Source organism: Atractosteus spatula, chromosome 12 (genome assembly GCF_055471065.1).
Source record: "Atractosteus spatula isolate fAtrSpa1 chromosome 12, fAtrSpa1.hap1, whole genome shotgun sequence".
Taxonomy (NCBI): Eukaryota; Metazoa; Chordata; class Actinopteri; order Semionotiformes; family Lepisosteidae; genus Atractosteus; species Atractosteus spatula.
In genome coordinates this window covers 40,874,749-40,895,310 of record NC_142717.1, presented here as the reverse complement: position 1 = coordinate 40,895,310, position 20,562 = coordinate 40,874,749, and the positions used below count along the sequence as shown (strand labels likewise).

At 39.6% G+C, this 20,562-nt stretch overlaps 1 protein-coding gene across 2 annotated transcripts in view; it reads left to right on the top strand.

Annotated features, from left to right (window-relative positions):
• The first annotated feature begins 5,494 nt into the window (after positions 1-5,494).
• fam171a1 (family with sequence similarity 171 member A1) overlaps positions 5,495-20,562 on the top strand; it is a 61,070-nt gene continuing 46,002 nt past the window's right edge. Inside the window, exon 1 of one of the 2 annotated variants that reach the window (XM_088929487.1) lies at positions 5,495-5,823. In XM_088929487.1, the coding sequence (XP_088785613.1) occupies positions 5,718-5,823 (106 nt within the window). In that variant the 5' untranslated portion in view covers positions 5,495-5,717. Of the gene's footprint in view, positions 5,824-6,707; positions 6,795-20,562 lie in introns of those variants that run through there. The other variant, XM_088929488.1, reaches the window with a different exon arrangement.

Below are 20,562 nucleotides of genomic sequence, written 5' to 3'. Positions count from 1 at the left end.
GGGTCATGCAAGGCAAAAGCTCCACCAGATTCTTTTACAACAAATATTCAAGTGGGTCAATAATTTGCAAGGAAAATGTACTGAGAGCGGTTTATTTCCAAAACATTGTTCTGCTGCTGAAACAAAATAACTGCAGTGTTGAGGGACTTTTACAATTCAATGCTTCAAAATTGAAGAACAACGGGCTGTGTTCTGAGAAGAAGCATTCAACACACATCCTTGTTATTTTCTGCACTCATTTTTTAACAGTATATTAAAGAAGAAACCCCCTTTCCAATACTGGTCCCCTGTGTTAGCAGAATAAGTGGAAAGATTCTTTCTTTTTGTGCACTGTATTATTAGATTAGGAAAATGGTGCAGACACTGCCCCAGGGCTAGAGGTCAGTGCACTCTAGAGAAATCAGTAGCTTATTGAAGACCCTGCACACAAATCACTCAAATATGTCACAATAGGTAAGAGACAAAATGGGGAACCCAAGAGATTTTTAAACCTCATTTTTGTGTGAACCATCCTTTAATCAAGGAGCACTGGAAAGGGTTGGGCTTGATTAGGACAGGGAACCCCCTCCTGAGCTGACTGATTGCAACAATCTCTTCTGGGTCAAGTGTGTAATACACAACATCTCCGCTTACCACAGAGTCAGACCCACTCAATTCCATTTGAATGCTTCATTGGATCTCCTTAATGTTACGGCCTCTGGAAGTGTTCGGCACCACACACCAAGCGTGGGCGTCCTCAATGGGAAAATGAATTTTCTGTTGTTGGAATTCTAGCTCCCACTTTCAGTCACGTATAAGCATCAAAGGTGCGATATGAAATGACGCAGTGCACTGCTTGAGAGCTTTTGGCTTTATTTTTCTCTCTCTTTTATCACAAAAATTGTGCCAAATGTAATCAAGAGTTCATTTCTGGCCAGGAAAACCTTGGGTGGTGCTTTAGAAACGATATTCTTGCCCTAGGAAGGACTGAGAAAGAAAAGTAATGATATTGAGCTGCAGTGACCTGAGAGAAGTCCTGTGGGGACAAAGAGTGACCTCAGCTACACTGTCTTAACATTGACAGATCGGAGAACAGTCCTCCCTACAGTGAGCAAACTGCTCTGGGCAGAGATACATCTCACCTGCTTCCTAACAAGCTTTCTCAGTTTGTTCTAGTTTCTGTTTACAAAAGTAAAAATAGCATTTAGTCAGGACTCTTGGTGTGCATTTTTACAAAAGCAAAAGGTGGTAAAGTCCATACTAGAGGCACAGTGGCTCATGCTGGTTTTTGTAGCGTTAAGCAGACAAGAGGAGCACACAACTCTCCCTTGGCAAGCACACCAGCCCAGAGCAGGGATTACCCCAGCAATGCTGGTCCCCACTAAGATGACTCATAAATTATTTTTTCAAATGTCAATATCATAGGTTAAACTTGACCTTTGTAAAGTTAATTGAATATCTTATACTTTCTTTATCCAAATCAAATATTTAAGGGGAGAACAATGAAAGCACGGTGAGTATTATTAATTTAGAAATCTATAAATTTACAGTAAAGATAGACTCCCCTGAGAGATTAGCCCCAGAATCCGGGATACATTATATTATGTGGGATTTATTGAAGTCTTTACTTTGAAGGTGCAACCCAATAGTCTTCCTCATTCAAATAAAACACTGTAACAGTACCTTCACTGGGAATTTCCATGTTCCTGGAATGCAATATAATACTTTTTATACTAAATACATATACTGTAATTCATATTCATCTTTGCTGTTACTAGCGCCCTAAACAGTAAGCACATGCCTGAAGAAACTGTTACGATGCAGCAAATAGATGGGAAAATCCCCAGCTTGATCCCAGTGAAGGCAGAAGGACTGATGAGAGCTGACAGAGATAGATGACCAGGATCAGAGCTGAGATGGCAGGCAGAGACAGTCAACCAGGGCAGGTGGAAGCAGACAGGCTGATCCGAGACTGAAGGCGAGAGCAGCTCCATGGCTAAGCAGGTGAGTGTGGCTGTGCTGTCAAGCAGGGCTGGTTAGACAGGAGGTATAGCTCTATGCTGTTGGTCTGGTGGACAAATGGAGCACCGGCAGGCAGTACAGGTTCAAGACAAACACTCAAGCTGAATTCAGGCTTGTTATCATTCCAGGAAGCAGGCTTGTTGTACTGTGAGCACTTCCCTTGGCAGAAGGAAACTCAATGACAGAGCACCAGAGCAGTAGCTGAACAGGATTTACATAACCTGGACTAATGGGATTGTTACCTGTTAATTGGAGGCAGGTGGATGGGACAAGCGGCCTGAGCGAGTCCGTACGGCCCCAGGAGGTGTTCTACTCCTCATGAGGAAACAGACAGTTTCCATGGAGACCAAGGGCTGTGAGCTCTGACTCATCATGGCATAACAGAAACAAACTATGTCAATTATATTTCCTTGATGACTTATTGACCAGAACCGACTGTGGAATTGAAGAGCAGGCATGCACAGCAAAGTTTAGCAAATACAGACATAAGAATTTAAAACTTGGTTGTGATACAAAATGCAGCTGAAATCAGCCATTTTACTCAAGCACCAATAGTGAGCAACTGACTGCCAAGAACATCACTCTTGAATTCTTTCTATATGTTTCACTCTCCCAAGCTGACAAGTGCATTAGTGCATTGAGGTGTGAAGTGGGCTGAGGAGACACTGCTGTTGAAATCCCTCGCTCTTGTACAACAGAAAGCAATTAAACCTTAGAATATTATTTTTGTTGCTACAAAATACTGTGGTGTCCCATGTTAGTAAAAGCACTGACAGCTGCAGGACCTATTCACTGCCATTCAGTGTGCATTCTGGGAAACCCACCTTAGCTGTGAAAAAGATCATGCAGTGTCCCTGTCAGGAATAACCTGTGCATTGTCACTGCCCTTGATGAAAAAGAATTTTGTGTGATGAACAGTATTTTATTCTTATTGTAAAAGATCCTAACAATATCCTAGGAAACACTGTGTCCCTCTGCTGTCTGACTGACGGATTGATTATCAAAGTGAAGTCCTCAGGCCAAACCACAACAGCTTTGCTCAATAAACTGTATACTGAGAGGCACTGAGAACACAACAAATGCCATATATTCTATATATTCTAACAAATATCTGAAGAAGGCAGCCGAAATGTTGTGTTTTCTCTCTTCTCTTTTCAGCATGGAATAAACCTATTATTTGTTCCTTTGCAGACTACGCATGCTGAGGCAGCTCCCCACCTAAATATCCAACTATTCTGTTTCCCCTCTTGATATTTCCTATACCTCTGCATTGAATAGTCTGGTAGAGTGATTCTTTCCAGTTTGTGTTTCAAATTTTGTGTGATAGAATTTTGTTTCACTTATTCAAAATGTGGCCTGTGTTAAGTTAGAAATTGGAGTGGTTCTGTTAAATTAAAAACACTCATTCATTTGGAGTCTAAGCTGTTTTGCACATCAAAGGAACAATTAGCCAGATGTCTTACTTTAAATAAACATGACTCAGGAACAGTACCATAGGTGGCAAAATGTCTTTTTACAAGGACAACTGCGATTTAGTCAGCAGAAAAGGAAATCTCCAGACTGTATGTCCTAGTTAAGCTGAGATGAAAAGGAAGCACTGGAAAGAAGCCAGCTATCGTTAAATTAACATGATAAAACCCGACTAATCACCCACCCATTGTGAATAAAATACCAGTGGCATCTTCTAGAATGACAAACACAATTTATCATTTTAAAACCTGTGAAACGTGACAGACTAGAGCAAGGAATATTAGCCCAATGCCTGTTCCAATACATACAAAATGCTTTTAATACTTTGACCACGTGAAGCAACGCCTTTAGATCAGCTTTGATTATATGCTTAGACCTGTTACAGCACAGTAGGTATTGTTTGGTTATATGCTCTCGATATAATGTGTTTTTCATTGAATTTCCCCCTGGACCCATATTAGGTATCTCCCAGCTTCTCAAATGCTAGTGTGAACAGAACGCTCTACATACCTGCAGTGCCTGCTAAGCAGCAGCCAGTATCACAGCAACACGCCACAGTCTTCAATGCACTGCACTCACACCTACTTTCCCAGATACCTTAAAAGCTCTTCCTCAGCAGGGCTGAGAAGCTGTGCTGTGATTTCTCTGAAATCATGAGCCTCAAAGTCAGTTTTCCTTGCTTCAGTGGAGAAAGGTGATTGCCTGCAAAAAGTAATATTAGAAATGATTATAGGAAATTAACTGTCAAACCGAGAGGATAGCCTGCCTGTGAAGTGTTCATTTTATTTTACTGCATTACACCACATAACAAACCAATAAGGTATAGAATATTCCATTCTCTGTCTGGCTTCAAAAAAAGATATTATGTCCCATGAATCCACAATCCAGACAACACCTAAATGAACAACACAAAAGCTTTGACATTTTCTGGGTGACAATTGTTTTGAGTGTTCCCATGCAGCCCAATAAAAGCATCCTATTGTTCAAAAACCAATCCATTTTGGAGAGAGAAAAGAATTGCATGATAACTTAAAGTGCCTTTGTGTGTTGTTATGCAACACCAGGAACAGATTTAGACATGTCGCTCCAGAAGACCAGAAGGCAGAAGGAACTTAATGTTCTTGGCATGAGAGACTTAACAGCAAAACAAATTCACAAAGAAAGACCGTCCAGAGTACAATTTAACCAAATCGGAGTGCAAAGTAAAAATACATCAATTGCATGTATTGTTACATAAGCTGCTAAGATTATATACTAGTGATTAAGCCATCTCCAATTTCTCCATAACACAAATTTCCAGAAACATGGTGAGTTACTTGTCATTTTCTGCAGTATTCAATCTCAAAGCTTTTTAGAGTGCTCATGTGAGCATAGTCTTCAAGTTTCTTTAAACGTACTGTTTGGGGATGGTATGCAAAGGTTTTACACCCTTCTGTACTTCTTGTTCAACTAAACATTGAGTAAAAGCAGACACATGGCAGTGCTCGTGACAAGGTGTCTGGCCGGTACCCAGCAGGTACTGCCGTGACCGTGTATGAGCTGCTGGTCAGAGACAGCTCGCTCTCTCAGCACAGCAGAAGAGTTTAGAACTCAAAACACTCGCCATTCAAGTGGCTGAGTTGTGCTGTTTGGTTTTTTTCAAATCAGCTGCGAGCTAACCCTCCATAGAAAGAAACCTTGGCTTTCGGGGGGGTTTATAAACATAGACGATATGCAGATATCCCTCAAATATGGCAGGCAGAAGGGGGTAAGGATATAGACGGGCCCGCCGAGTAGAAGAAGCACTGGTGAATTTCAGCCCATCTTTACAGGGACGAAGCTGCTATCTTTACAGCCACGTACAGTAGGTCATTCTTTTTCATTTTTAGTCGCTGCTCAGCTCTCATGTTTTTAATTTGGGCATGGTGCGGACAAGAAGACACAAAAGGCCTGCAGGTGGCGTGTTCGCCCTCTGTAATGTGCGCAGCCGGGGGAGGTCCCCGGTAGCGCAACGGTTAATGTTGGTGGAGCTGCTGCTGTAGCTCTTTTTAGGAAAAGGGAGCCAAGCGGCGAGAGGGACAAGAGGGATGCAGAACTAGGATATAGGAAATTCAATACAGCAAAGGACTAATACAAATAGAAGACAGGGCTTGCGGATTAAACCAATATGGAAGACAGAGAAATGCACCAGATTGCAACAGATCAGTATCTGATGTGAAGGCATAAACCTGAGTTACTGCTCCCGATTAAAAAAAAAAGGCGTGAGAATGCGGATGGAAATAAGCAGGTCCGCAGCGATTCTGCTGTGTCTTCTGGGCTGTAATGTCTGGAAAGCAGTAACCAAAACCTTGCAGGAAGACAACGCCGCTAAAGGTGGGTGGATTGAAACAGTTTGAGAAGACACAATAGTGACATTTTGAAATGGCAGTACAGACCCCCCCCCCCCAAAACTGAATGGAGACAAAATGCGTTTTATAAAGGCAATAGGCAACATCTGCGAGCACAATCGTTAGCGGTGGGGGAGAGCAGAAAGGAAGGCGGACAGAAGCATTGCAGTGATTTTTGTGTTAAACTTAAAAGGATGCCGTCCACTTATTTTCGATTTTTAGTTAAAAAAAAGTGTAAGCAAAATATGTACATCCATACTTGTGAAGCTGGTAGTTGGCTCGCATGAACTGTGTAGCGTCCTTTGCAGTAGCAACGTAATCTTTAATTATTTTTAAATTTCCGCCAATCGGTGGTTGTGTGAGCAAACCCTTCAGCAGACCTTGAAGACGAAACAATTCGTCGGGTTTTCTTTGTAGATAAACGAGGAAAGTTAGGTTTACGTGCAGTTAGGCCTCGACACTTGTCTGAAATCGTCGGCAACTTTCAGTTATTTTTTTAGTTACTGTAGTATGTCTTTGTCTTTTTTTCTGTGACCAATGCGGTAACTTGCATTGTTGAATAAAAAACATATGTGAAACACAGGCATGGTGGATGCTCATTTCTACATTTCTCTAAATACCTGATATTTTTACAAACCGTGGCGTGATTATCATTTATGCTTCCAAATCTCTTTTCAAAAACGTGTGGCCACCTCTGTATGAAAAATAGAAACGGGAGATCGGGGCGGGCTGTTCCTGTTTACGAAACTAAACTTTTTTTTAACTCGGATTTGAACACCTCCAACTATTAAGCTAAGACGTCTTACAGTGAGTTCTATTAAAATGTTTAATAAAGCTGTTTTTTTCGCGAGCTGCTTCTCTGAGCGTTTGAAGCACTGCTGCAGTAAACGACGGAGGTCAAATCATTCCTCTGGGGAGACTGGGGCGAATGAAGACAACAATAATTCACATTAAGAGGTACCTTTTACCAAAATGAGTGTCTAGTGTGCCTGTGCACATCGGTGTGAAACTGTAATTATTTACGTGTGATGTATTAAACTGTAACCTTCTTTCATGTAGCAGCGTGCAAAACCTTCACCCTGGTTTTTAATCCTGCTATCATGTATCATTCATTACAAAGCCTGTGCGGTAGTTCCTGTCCGACTTTCCCACGGTGCAGTGTCAACTGCCCGTATCGGCCCACTGAGCCGCTGCTGATACTGTACAGTATGTCGTTTTCAAATCGGCTTAAACCAGAAACAGGGAGAGGGACGGCAGAGAGTCGAGCGATTAAAATAAAACCGGTTGCCGGTTGTCTTCGCATCCCAGTTCTGTGATGGACCGGAGCTCATGGGGGTTTTTAAACTAGCAACTGGCTTTCTGTTAGTTTTGTGTGTGGCGCAACGATAGCCATTAATCAGCTCCTACTCTACCGGTGTTGTCAAGCAGGCGGAGCGGGGGAGCGTGTTTGCCGGCCATGTGGTGTATTGTTAAGCATTGCGGAGGCCCGACGAAATTAACACAGCTCTCCATTTTGCGGTGTTTTCAACAGGCTTCGGCATGTGGTCTGGTGTACATCCTAGCGCAGGATGAGTTTTCGCTGGTAATGTTAAGAGGATATTTTAACTGATGCTCTATTTTGGGGGGAAAATGTCTCTCATTTCGGAAGTCGAAAGTGTGTAGCTGGTGTACAAGTGAGACAGAAAGAGGATACAGGAGTTAGTTGTCACATATACCACAATTATGCTTTCAATGTTTTCTAGTTTTCAGGGTGGGACAGTGTTGTGGAGTTTAGTGGTGCTGCTGCATAGCTCTTGAGTCCAGGGTTCAATTCTGGCCTGAGGTTTCTTCCAAGTGGAGTTTGCATGCGTCACTGTTGATGTGAATTTTCTCCAGAAGCTTGAACTTTCAAAGACCTGTCTGTTTTAATTGGTGGCTGCAAAGTGACCCCTTGGTGGACTAACAGTAATCCTGCCTGGCACCTTTGTCTTGCAGAATAGACTGGTTTAGCACAACAGCTTAATCTCTGTAGTGCTAGAACAATCATCGGACAGGAAAAGGATATTGAGCTGCTAGTTCTGTTGCTTCACATCAGTGAAAGTGTATCTACCACTGCATTTTGTTTTCAAGTACCTCCTGCACTTACCAAAGGAAAAGATAAAAATCTCAGTTTCATTAAACTTTTCTCTGTCATCAGTCAGCATTGTCATCGGAGTGAGCTCTGCGAAAAGGGCCCCATCTTTTTATTTTCAGGGTAGGATTAAGCCATTAGGGGTTTAGGGCTTTCCCTTTCTATTTACATTGTCTGTGTAAGGGTGATGCCCCTCCCTTGACGAGATTAAGGTGACTGCTGGAGCCCGCTTCCCCTTGTTCAGTGGGGCAGTGCTGTGGAATCACGTGGTTACAGAGCTGGCGCTGTGGAGTACTGTGTTGATAGCCAGTACAGATCTGGTGTCCGGTGCTTTGTGCTCTGTGCAGAAATATAGTACAGTGCTGTGGGTGAATATCGGTGTCCCAGGACTCCAGGGTTTAATCTACAGCACAAGTATAGGGCATTGAAGGTTGCGTTGAAAGTTGCTCCAGTCTTGCTTCACTTGAGGGAAATGATTCTCCTTTGGAGTTAAACTCAAATGAACATATTGTGGTTTTGTAATGAGTGATGCTACTGGTGTTTTTACCTACTATACCGGCGGAGCTACCCCTATGCTATCAGAGCCTGGAAAGGGGGCATGCCTCTTGTTTATTTACTTTTCCAGCTGACTCTAGAGAGAGCTGTTGACAAATGGTCTGTCAGGCATGGCGTGGCCTCTGTGGAAATTAAATGGAATCAACAGAAGGAACGATAAAGGGGTGAACTCGGAGAACATGTTGATAGAGAGTTTGCAGTACAAGAGTTAAGACTGGTTTGGTTGATATGAAGTCCTCTAGTTGCTCCACTGAGTTCTTCTCATTTGTTCAGCAGCTGTGTCACTTCCTAATTTTGATCCTGTTGCACATTAACAGGCTACCTAGCAACATGTTTCCCCTGATAAGCATGAATGTTTACCAGTGCCATGGTGCTATAGACGGGGAAAAGAGCACACAGGCAAATTTGTGACTTTACCTGTGAAGAGTCGCGTATAAAGAAGGACAATTTGCATTTCTGACTGTTCATATTGGGGGTTATTGCTTCTGTCAAATTCAAGGTAGATGTATTGTTACAACATGATCTGCACAAAGAAGTCAGATGTATGTGGAAAACATAAGTAGTTTTCATTATATGCTTTTGAACTGTTTCAGGAAACAAAAGCCACAATTTCCAGTCTGAGGAGTTGTAATCTGTTTCCCTTTGCATGACATAAACAGTGGTTAAGAATTGCGCTCACTTAAAGGTGTAGCGTTATATAAAGAGGACACTTGCGGTTAACCACAGGCAATCCTTTGCGGCCTTTGATTAATTCTTAAAGCATCATAAATATCAGTAATTGTGAGGCAAAGTGAGATGTTATGTGTACAATTTTCTTTAAACTTTTCAGAAGAAGTTTGAATAATTTAATTATACCCTTTAAGTCTCAGAACAAGAAGCTTGTAAAAATCATTAAAGTTTTTTGTAATATAGCACTGTATTGAATAAATATTACAAATTATTTGGGTCCTAAACTGTTTAGAACGTAAGAAGGTATTGGTTAAAAACAAGAGCAGGCAAGTTTCTTCCATGTTTCAAATGAAAAGCTTTTTTATTGTAGAAAGCACAGTACTGGATCGCTACTGTATCTATTGCTTTCAGAATATTGTGTTTTTGTGTGTGGCTGCCTAGTTTTGCTCTCTTCACAGGATGCCAGGAAAAAGTATAGTTTTGACAGGCTCCGCACTGAGCTTGAACATTTTTGGACTGAAAGCTTGCTGACTCGCTGAGCAGACTTAGTGCAAGAAAACAGACTCCTTGGTCTGGAAATAAAGTATGGATGTAGCTTATTTGGAATTCATTGTTATACCTAGTTGTGGTATTTGAAGCCTGTCCTTCAGCAGCTGGCATATGCATCCTGAAAATCACAGGATGACTTTTTGGTGACTCTGGTGTTGGTTTTTAATAATAATAATGATAATGACAATTCCTTACTCATATATAGCACTTTTCTGGACACTCCACTCAAAGCACTATACAGGTAATGGGGACTCCCCTCCACCACCACCAATGAGCAGCCCCACCTGGATGATATGATATCAGCCATACGCTCACAGGTACAAGTAAAAGGTTTATTCCATGCTGAAAAAAAGAAGAAAGAGAACACAACGTTTCGGCCGTGGAGCCTTCTTCAGGTGTCACGCTCATAGTACGCTCTCCACACACCAGCTCTGTGGGGAGGAGAGCAGAGTGATGAAACCAAATTAATAGATGGGGATTATTAGGAGGCCATGACTGGTAAAGGCCAATGGGCCAGGACACTCCTACTGTTTTAGAGAAATGCTCTGGGACTTTTAATAACCACAGAGTCTGGACATCAGTTTTACATCTCATTTGAAGGACGGTGCCTTTTTACAGTGTAGTGTCCCCATCACTATCCTGGGGCATTAGGACCTGCACAGACCACAGGGAGAGTGTCCCCTACAGGCCCCTCTAACACCATTACTGTCCTTTCAGTGGACTTGTGTATGTACAATGTAAAAGAAGTTTCCACAGAAGAAAGCTTCTGTGAAGAAGGGTCAACAGCCAAAACATTGCGTCTCTTGTCACTTCCTTTCGGCATGGAATAAACTTTTACCTGTTCCTAAATATAGTGTACTTCACTTCATCCAGACCTGGCTGCCTTCTTACTCATGATGAACAGGGAGGCTGAAAGATGTGTTAAGCCCTTGTGAATAAGGAGCCATTTTCAGAAGTCTATGCAGCAGGAGGTTTTGTTTGGCTAGGGTATATAAGACCGAGCTGTCAATAATAAAGCTGGATGGAAAACAATGGCTGCTTTTGGAAAAATGGCAAGTGAGTAACCCTGTTGTGAATGTGAAAAGGAGAACAGCATGGGGTGATTTAGTTTTGGCCCTTGAACATAGCTGTCCTGCTTGAACACTGTCTGAGCCTAGGTGGGCTTAACCCCTTAAAATCAATATTAAGCTGCAGTCTTAGCAGACTTTCAAGAGTTTGCTACAGGATAAAGATGGTTACGTTATAAAATGTTACATGGTTTTCATGCAGGAGCCTTTTATGTTCTGCCTGGGTTACATAGGGTTCGGATTGTAAAGTGTAGTTTTTGTAATGTCAGATATTTGGGCTTTGAGAAAGTTGGATTTATATTATAATATTATTCATTAACAGTGTCGTTTAAAAGTATTCAGCGTTAGTAAAATGTGATTTATTTGGAAAGTGAGAGTAACGTGAATAGTGCGTTTGTTTTTCAATCTTTAATTGCCAAGAAAGAGATTTACCCTTTTCAGCTGAGGAGGGTTTCTTACAAGTGTAAAAAGTAGTGTGGAAGCAAAAAGTGTAGTTTACAGTAAAACCTAATTGTAAATGACGTCGAAATTGGTGTAGTACTCCGTTTCAGGAAGGAAAAGAAATTGATATTTTTCTTTCAGAATGTTTACACTAGCCTTATGGTAAAACCTTACTATAGAAAAACTATACTATAGAAAAAAATAAGGTAAAAGAAATTTCTCGAGAGTTAACTAACCACATGTTGGCTGTTGCCGAAGTGTTCACTACCTGCTCTGTAGATCTTGTCTGTAGTTCCTGCCTGTAGGGAAAATATAATGACACTCTGAGTGAAAGTTAGACAGAAGCTTATTAAGCTTTCCAGAACATTTTGTCCTTCATATTGCCATAAGCTACTGTGCCTTGTTGTTGAACTCTCCTGAGAGTTAATAGTATAACATTTAATCATTCACCTGTAAAACAACAGTACTGCCTTTTAGAATCCACAGCTAATTGTATCAGGTGACCTATCTCTTGAGGAGTGCATCTGAGTTATGCATGATAAGATTGTACAGGTGGGTAGCTGCGTCAGCATGCATAGTCTCCAAAAGAACAAGTAATAGGTTTATTCTATTACTTTTTAAACCTATTAAACCTAATACTTGTTCCATAAGATTGTACATTTTGTTAAATAATTCTCTCACCTTATCTTTTAGGGAAATCATTAACTTCTACTGGACTCTGGTTTAAAAAATACTCTTTATTTGTATGTGATGTTAATGCACAAGCATGAGCAAACAGGATTTTGAAAATTGGGAATCGTTGTGTAGCTTTCACATTTGAATAAGTTCCCAGGCTTTCTTTATGACTTATCAAGTAGCATAAGAAAGGGATGAATGAAGGCAGTGCACCTTTTCTGTCAGAGTTAACCTTGTCATCAGCATTTTGAACAGCAGAAAAAGATCCTCTTTTTCCAGGGAGACATGCTGAAAGAAAGGGCATCTCACCTTGAAGCGCAAAGGTCCCTGAACACCATCATCACTAACTGGAAGTTTTTTTAGTCCTGATGGGGGGGAACTCAAAAGGCCAATGTGTAGTTGCTGCTTCTCTATCCTCTCTTCATGCATTGGTAGCGAGCAGAATATACTGGAACCTGGTTGTGAGCAGGGCGAATGAATCAAGTTAAAACTGAAATAGAAATGTTGCCGTTTGTTTAGTGGTACGATAACTTAAGTAAGCGAACGAACCTATTCTTGTATCCTGTAAGTCAGACTCTAGGTTTTTAACTAGCCAGTGGTATTCCCCAGACTTGCCTTTTTCTTGGTATGTTTTGTACTCTTGCATTCATCATTGTGATTTTTGTCATCTATTTTATTTATAAAAGAAGCAGAAGTATCAGGACTTTTTCTTCCATTGCAAGCTGTTTTCTGTCTCTATTTTTTTTTACTCTAGTGTGCTATTCTCATTCACTTTGCTACCACTGTGCATTGTCCCTTCACCCCAGATTTGACACAACCTCTTCAGTCACATTCCATTCATACTGCATATTCGGGGTCTCAAGCTGATATTGTGTCTCAAGGTGTCCTGGAAAAAAGTGTAGCTTCCTGATGGTGTGGCACTTGTGTTCTTGTATGTGATACAAAATTGTGCTGCAGAATATGAAGCTTTGCAAATGGAACAATGCTAGATATTAAAGGAAGCAGAAGCCAGAATAATGAACTGTTTTTATAGGTGTCCTATGAATGCTTTATCCAGTGCAGGGTCACAGGGGAACCAGAGCCTGTAATTGGCAAACAGTGGGCATAAGGTGGGGTACACCCTTGAGGCGATGCCCGTCCATGGCAGGGTAGACACAGACACGCTAGGGCCAGTTTCCCCAGAAGCCAGTTAACCTGCTCACATGTCTTTGGACTGGGAGCAAACTGGAGCACCTGGAGTAAACCCTTGCAAACACTAATACTAACCAGTCCACCACCAGGCTGCCCAGTAACTTTAAAAGTTCCTCCTATGCTTAAGCTTTTACTTTGTAGCATCAAACTTTATTTTTTTTCATTTCAGGAATTGTCAGTGTTATGTGTTCACTACCTCATTGCAATTATGGTTTTATGGGTTTTGTGTTGTATCTGGTTTGATATCCGTGTCGCCTGTGTTTCTGTGGGTTGTTGAGGAGATGCTGCTGTTATTGCTTTTTTTTAAGAGTTTGGCAAGTTTTGAGGTTGTTTAAAGTACAACATCACGGGATTGCTGAAATTATTTTTAGTTGCAGGATGAGAAAAGAAGCCAGCTAAAAGTCATAACAGGTTTCCTCATGTCAAAACCATTGAAGTTACACAAAATAGTTCATTGGCTTCAGTGACACATGACTTTTATCAACAAATGCAGGCTTGAAGATAACCTGGGAATAAAGGAGAAAACACTTCAAGGCAGTAAACTAATGGACTGGGATTTACAATGTCTTTTTTATCTGAGTGGAAATGTGTATTTAGTCAGAATTAAAGTGTTTAATTTTATTAAAATGCAAATATTCCTTTTTTATCTTGCATGTGTGTACTTATCACAGCATTTGTTTGTTAAATTGGTTTTGAAAACTAGCAGCCTGATCACTTAATTGATTTTCAATGCTGAGATGTAGAAGTTTAATACAGAAATGTATTAGCAAGATATGTCTGGGCTGGTTAGCAGTGGCACAGTGTTGGGAGTACGAACAAGTGCACAAGTGTCTTCTCGTTTTGAATGCTGTTTTTGTTGCAGATGAATGGCAGATTAAATTTAATTAAATTACTCAAAAAGTACCTTTCACCTGAGACACTTTGAAACAGATCTGCATTTTTCAAAAGGCTCTAAGCTCAGCTGGTCTTGAAAGACAACTGTCATAATGGACAAACTTAGCTGCACAGAAATGTAAAGGTAAAGCTTTCTTCAGTAAAAAAAATAAAGATCTGAAACAACATGAAACAAAGGAAGCAGATCTGTATTTCAACACAATGAATTTTATAATTATTTAATCTCTCTGGTGCCTAATGTAGAAAAGAGATGGTTACAAGTTAAAACAAGAGAAATGGTAAGAAAATATGAAGCATTTGTAACATAGAAGGGTCCTGAGAGGTCCTTCAGAGCAGGAATGCCCTTACTGCGAGCTTTAATGGTTTGCCAGTAATAGTCACATTTATTAAAAAAAACCCATTTCTGTCTAAACTTCAAGTCAAATGGTTGTGTTGTTCAATAATCTATTCTTAAATTACTGGACAGCAATTATGGTTATTTACCATCCAGTGTAATCTACATGCCACACAGAACATTAAAGCAGAAGAATTTATTGAACAGGTGAACAAGCTAGCAATCCACAGCAAAAGTGCATGTTAATACCGGCATAACTCATTATGTCTTATAAGTGTATGTGATACAGGCATTACACTACCCCATATATTTTCTGCAGAAGTGTTTGTGTTGCATTGGAATGCTAGTTATTAGGATAAGGGTAACTCATAAAAGTCTCTGTGCAATTTACATTTAACTGGTGGGTTTTCACTGATGAGGTTATGAATGCTTGCTTATAAATCCTGTACATTGCACTTCTTTAAACTGATTTGTGACTGAATGTAGGACACGGGTCAATGATGTCCTAAATAAATTGGGTGCAGTTATTGATTTCTCCCATGTTAATTAAGCAACCAGGTTTGCTGAATTAAAAAGGAATTTATAGTACATGTGAGTGCTTGTACAAATCCGTATTGACTTAATGCAAGTTTTTGCTTCAGACATGTTTTCATCACTTGTGCTATGTCTTTTTCTCCATTAAACCTGTAACATTTTCTTTATTTTTTATTTTTTTATTATTACAAAGAATTCTACTTTATATTCCAAATTGTGTGTTCTTGATATAGGCTGGATTGCATAGTGATGATGATCTGGAAGATTATGTTCATTCTCTTTGTGTGAAGCAGTGTTCTGGTGCTACATTTCCACTGGTGGCACAGAGGGGAAACTTGCTGGCAGTGAAGCAGTCACATCTTGTGTGTCACTCTGGAAGCTGATGTGCTGTGCTGAAGAGATGTTGAGTCTGCAAAATGGATCTACCACAGCCCATTGCAATTGATTTTTAGTAAACAGTGAGAGTGTGCGTTATGATCTAGCCGAATTCATCCACTTGGTTGACTGCTAGCGCTTTTTATCAGTACTACTTGATCTGATTTTATTTCAAATCTTGAGGGTTCATGTGGTAGAAGAGTGGAAAGCTTAGTGGATCTTGAAATAAATTTGGCAGTATGGATTCTGCACTGCCATGCTTGCTAAGAGACTGCTTTCTGTTTTATATTGTGGAGAGATGAGCTGAGGTCATGCAGACTCTGCAAGGTCACAGGCTGAAACAAAATACATCAGTCAACAGGGAGTTTGTGAGGTTGAATTCAGCATAAACAAGGAGTTTGCTTCATTGAAAGCTTTTTTCAGAAGAGATTAATAGAATGTAAGCAATATTCCCTTAGTTGTATGAAGTTCAGGCTTCAAGCTTTACTGTAGCCTGATAGAAACCAAATTATTTCTCTTATATTTATTATGTTTAATACAATGTTTGTTTTCTTTGCTGGATGTAAGCGAATGCTCATGAATTTGATACCAGTAGTAACAGTAGTTACTGTTCTTCCTGTGGTTGTGTATTAAAGAGGTATATTCAAGTCAATCTACAATTTTATTTTTTTCTTTAGTGAATTAAAAAATTTATTAGCATTTGTTTGGCATAATTCCATCAGTTTATTTCTTAACTTGGACGTCCACTAATGTAGAAAAGCTGTTTGCCGTTCAGTGCGAGTCATTGATTGCTACTTGACAACACAGTCTCAAGCAATGATTGTGACCTGCTGCTTTTTCCTCCTAGTTCTAGAACAGAATCTTTGATTGAGACAATTTGTTCCTAGATGTACGAGAACCCTGGTAGTGTCAGGGGTTTCTGGTGTGCTGTGAGGCAAATATCCCACTGCTGACTCCACTCCCTCTAGCCTCAGAGGCACTTAGCCACTTGTGTACAGCCTACTGTGTGCTCCTGTCCACCTGTCTATGTAATAAAATACCCTCAATGTGAACTTGTCACCAGCAGGCAGCAGAACAGCACAATCACCTGAAATTCTGCATCTACAAATGCAAGACCTATTAAATTTACTTAAAATTTACTGAATGTCAAAGTTTAGCTTACATTGAGACGTTGAGTCAGTGGTTTAAAATCCAGCTGTCAGTTCAACTGGTTGTTCCACTGAGACAAATTAAAATATGGATGGTTGAACTCTGAATAAAATGATTCTTTTAAATTGAGACCTTTTCTAATTAATTTAAATAAATGTCTTTAATTTAAATTGTATGCTCGGTTGGCTTCTTCTATGAAAAAATAATTGTCTAAGAATAGTCCATGCACATCTAACTTAAACTTTGCAAACGTTTGCTCCAAATAGCTCGTTTAGTTTTTAGTCATGATCTGGATCACAACCAGCTGTTTTGAAAGAAGTGATGATATGGGCTTCATTGACATGGCTTAGTAGGCTGTTCCAGGCCGTTTCAATTATATAAAAATTCTCAGGGGAAAGTGACAGAACGTTTTTTGTCCTTGGCCAAAATCAACAATGAGATACGTACATCTGCATTCCTCTTCAAGTAAATCTCTGTTACATATGTGGATATTTGGTCCAGTCATTTGGAACTGGATGTGATTCCTTTCTGTCCCTGATGGTGATGGGTGATTAATTGCCTATTTTTAAGAACTGCCTTTCCTGCACATTTTCCAGAGTTTTGTTTAATAGTGGTTTCCGTATTTCCTGGAAAAGAAATTGATGCTCACTTGTTTTCCTGCACTGTGTTTTGGAAATGGGAAACTTCCTTTCCAAGCTCCGTGCTGTCTTGATGTACAGTACAGATTACGCATGAACTTGTTTTTCTGATTCAACCATTAATACATTTGGATTGTTTCCTTCAAGCAGTGAACCTCAGTCTTGCTCCAGTAGAGTAAGAATCCTAAGAACACAGACAACCTGACATCTTTAATAACTAAAGGGATAGGACCACTGATAATTTGTAATAGAGCAATAGATGTTCCAATTCCATTAGAGCTTAAGTAGAACAAAAAACAGTTCAAGGGAAATAGGCAGAAAATTATTGTACTCTCATGTTTATTGTAGGAGTTGCAGTATCTTCTAAAAGTATTGTGAATCTACTTGTCTGTCTTTTAACTAGGGTATGACCATGCCTTGTATTTTCATTTTAGAATAATTTTTATCTTATTTGTTTATATGTACAGTATGTCTGGATTTAATGCGTGTAATTATTTCATTTTAAACTGTACAGATATTTATAGTTATCAGTTGGCAGTCTTTATCTGAGGTGATTATCCATTGCATTAGTGGAATATTGTTTCTTAAACTATATTTATTTGCAGTCTTTATTCATACTTGTTTGGATGAACAGTTGTTAATAAAGATTTCCAAGTGGAGTAACAACACATTCCATCTCTTATTGCTGCTGCTCTGTGTGCCAGTACTTCTGCCTACAGAAATGTAACAGACTCTGCCTGTGGAAATGCTTTTACTGTCACATCGGAAAGCCCTTCCACGCAAGTGCTGAAACATCAGCTTGGCCAAAAATATCCTTTTCTTGAAGAAGGAAATTGAGTCTTGCTGACATTTGACTACATTTTGGTAAAAGTAAAAAAACTTTAGCTTGCATACAACATTGTGCAATGACAGGAAATATCCTTTAGCTGTTGTAGAGCAAGTAGTCATGGTATGCTTTAAAATAATTTATGGCTAGATAAAAATAAAACAAAGGAAGAAACAAATTGTTGGCAGATGTAAATACCAATTGTCCTCTTCTTATAATGTAAGAAGGAGCAAAAATGTGGCTGAACTTCCCTTTTTGGGGTACAAAAATAAGTTTTGCCTTATTTATAGTGTCTTCATGTTGACATACCACCTCAACTGATAGGGTGGAATCCTATACAAGGCTTATAGAGAAATGCATGCTCATACACTGCTCAATTCAAGCATGAACATCACTTTTTGAACATGGTTTTTGCCAAATTGGATGTTAAGAAGATGTACAAGGGCTCACAAGCAGAACCTGAAGCTCTGGTGTATCTGCATGGCTGCTTCTGGTGGGTGATTTTGCCAGCAATGGCTAAGTAGGTCGCATTGTTGACAAGTCTCCAAAAGGTTCCCATTTGCTCAGTCTCGTTTTGTCCTTTTCTTCCTTTTTTTGTTACAAGAAAAAAAGAACGGGGAGAGGTGTAGAGGTAAGAAATGTCCATTTACCTAGAACAGAAGTAAACACTGTAGTCCTGTGGGAGTAAAGAAGGGTTATGAGCCGTAGTCTACAGCGCGTCAGTGAATTAAGCTGTTCAGCCTGTTGTGATAGCTTTCTTCAGATAGCTTTATATATTCCAGCTCGATGTGTTTACGGCTGGCTCAGAAGAATTGACCGCATCTGGTGTCAATTATTCTGACTGTATGGATACAATGGTGACTTCTGTACACTGTTAATTCCTTGGAAAAATTGACATCATTTTGTTATCTCTTTTCCAATACAATTCTAACCACATATTGTATCCATATCCGAAATGCTTTATGACTTTGAGAAACAGGCGTTACTTCCTCCCAGCTCTTTTCAAGCTTAAACAACATCGGAGTTATTTGTATAAAAACAGGTGTTCTCAAAGCTAACCCTAAATTTACATACTGTACACATTTTTGTATTAGACTGTTTATTTGTTAGTCATTTTTATTTGTGGTTTTTATGTACCAGTAAATGTAGGGTTTTATAGAAAATATTAAGGAAACTCTTAATGCTATGTATGGAGTGTTGTTTCTTTTTTTAACAGTTATTTCTCACACATGTGAATGCTTAAAACAGTTAGTATAAAACCTGAAAAGCTAATATCTGACCAGCATCTATTTTTATTGTAAAGGAGAAATGTTATATCCTGTTTAGATATTTTTGGTACATTAGTGTCTGTTTTCGGTTCAGATGTTTACAGTGGCATGTTAAATATATTAATGGTTTCCATTTCAGCGGATGGGTCAGCAGGCAGGAGAGAGTAGAGCTAATATAATAAAGCCAGTGTGCAAATCCTGACCTTGTCCGATACGAGGGGGTGCTAATGAAATTCTAGATAATGTCATGAGCTTTAAAAGGAAAAGACTGCTAGACTCTATATAAAGTGGTATAATGTTATAAATAGCTTTAAGGTTAGAAGGATGTCACTCCTGCTCTGCTAGATTTTTTTATTCTGGGTACACAAGTAAACCTATTTTTCTAGCTGTATAAAGGTAAATGATGTGTAGTTTTTTTTGTTCTTTTTAGGTTAGGAAAGACCACCACCCCTATCCTGGGAAGACCTTTTGTTGTATCTAATCAAGCTGAAGACTGGTTGCTCTTTGTATACTCACTGGTGATAAAATAATAGTATTCACAGTGATTAAATTAAATATATACTTTCAGTTCTATATTTACATGCAGATTCTAAATATATGGATTTAAAATGGGTTTTAACTTCACAGTCCAGGCAAGATAGATGTGGTCACTTTTAGGATGTTTCATTTCAACTGCTTTATTATATTAAAGGGAGGTTGGCATAGTGTCATGGCTGTAAGGTCTGTCAAGTTGTAGCTCATGGGTCATGGGATCATTTCTGTGTAGAGTTTGCATGTTTGTCTTGTGTTCACGTGTGGTTTCTCAGGGGGCTTTGGTTTCTTCTCATCTTCAAAGACAAGCTTATGGATTTTGCTAAATTATCCCTTTTGGACTATTCTAAATGCTCTTTGTCTGTGGCCCTGTGATGGACTGGCACTCGTTTTCAGGGTGAGAGCAGTTTTGTGTTCTCTCTTTAGGTCATAATGATGTCATGTCTAGGTTGTTGTCTAGTAGCCAGTTCCAGCTATGTCTGGTTAGGTCATCCTAACCCAGGTTGCCATGAACCTAACTTGAGTGGGTGGAGGGGGTCATATAAACCTTCTAAGGTAATAGTGTAATAAAAGTTCAAGTAGGTAGCTGTGTCAGTATGTGTAGGCTGCAAAGGAACAAGTAAAGGTAATTTAATAGTGTAATAAAGATGGTTTAATTGAATAATTAAATAAGATCAAATGTGAGCAAGAAGTTTAGTCCTGGGACCAGCTTATCTAGCAAGCAAAAGTATAAAAGTGAAATCACAAAGTACAAACTAGTCAGGGGTTGTGGAACATGGTCATATGGCTTCTTGGTTCTTTGGTACAGTATGGTTTCAGTTATGAAACAGACTGAAGATGATACAAACATCTGTTTATGAAGCAAACAAGATGCACAAATTGTTTAGAACTATTTATAATACGTGTGAGTCACAGAGCC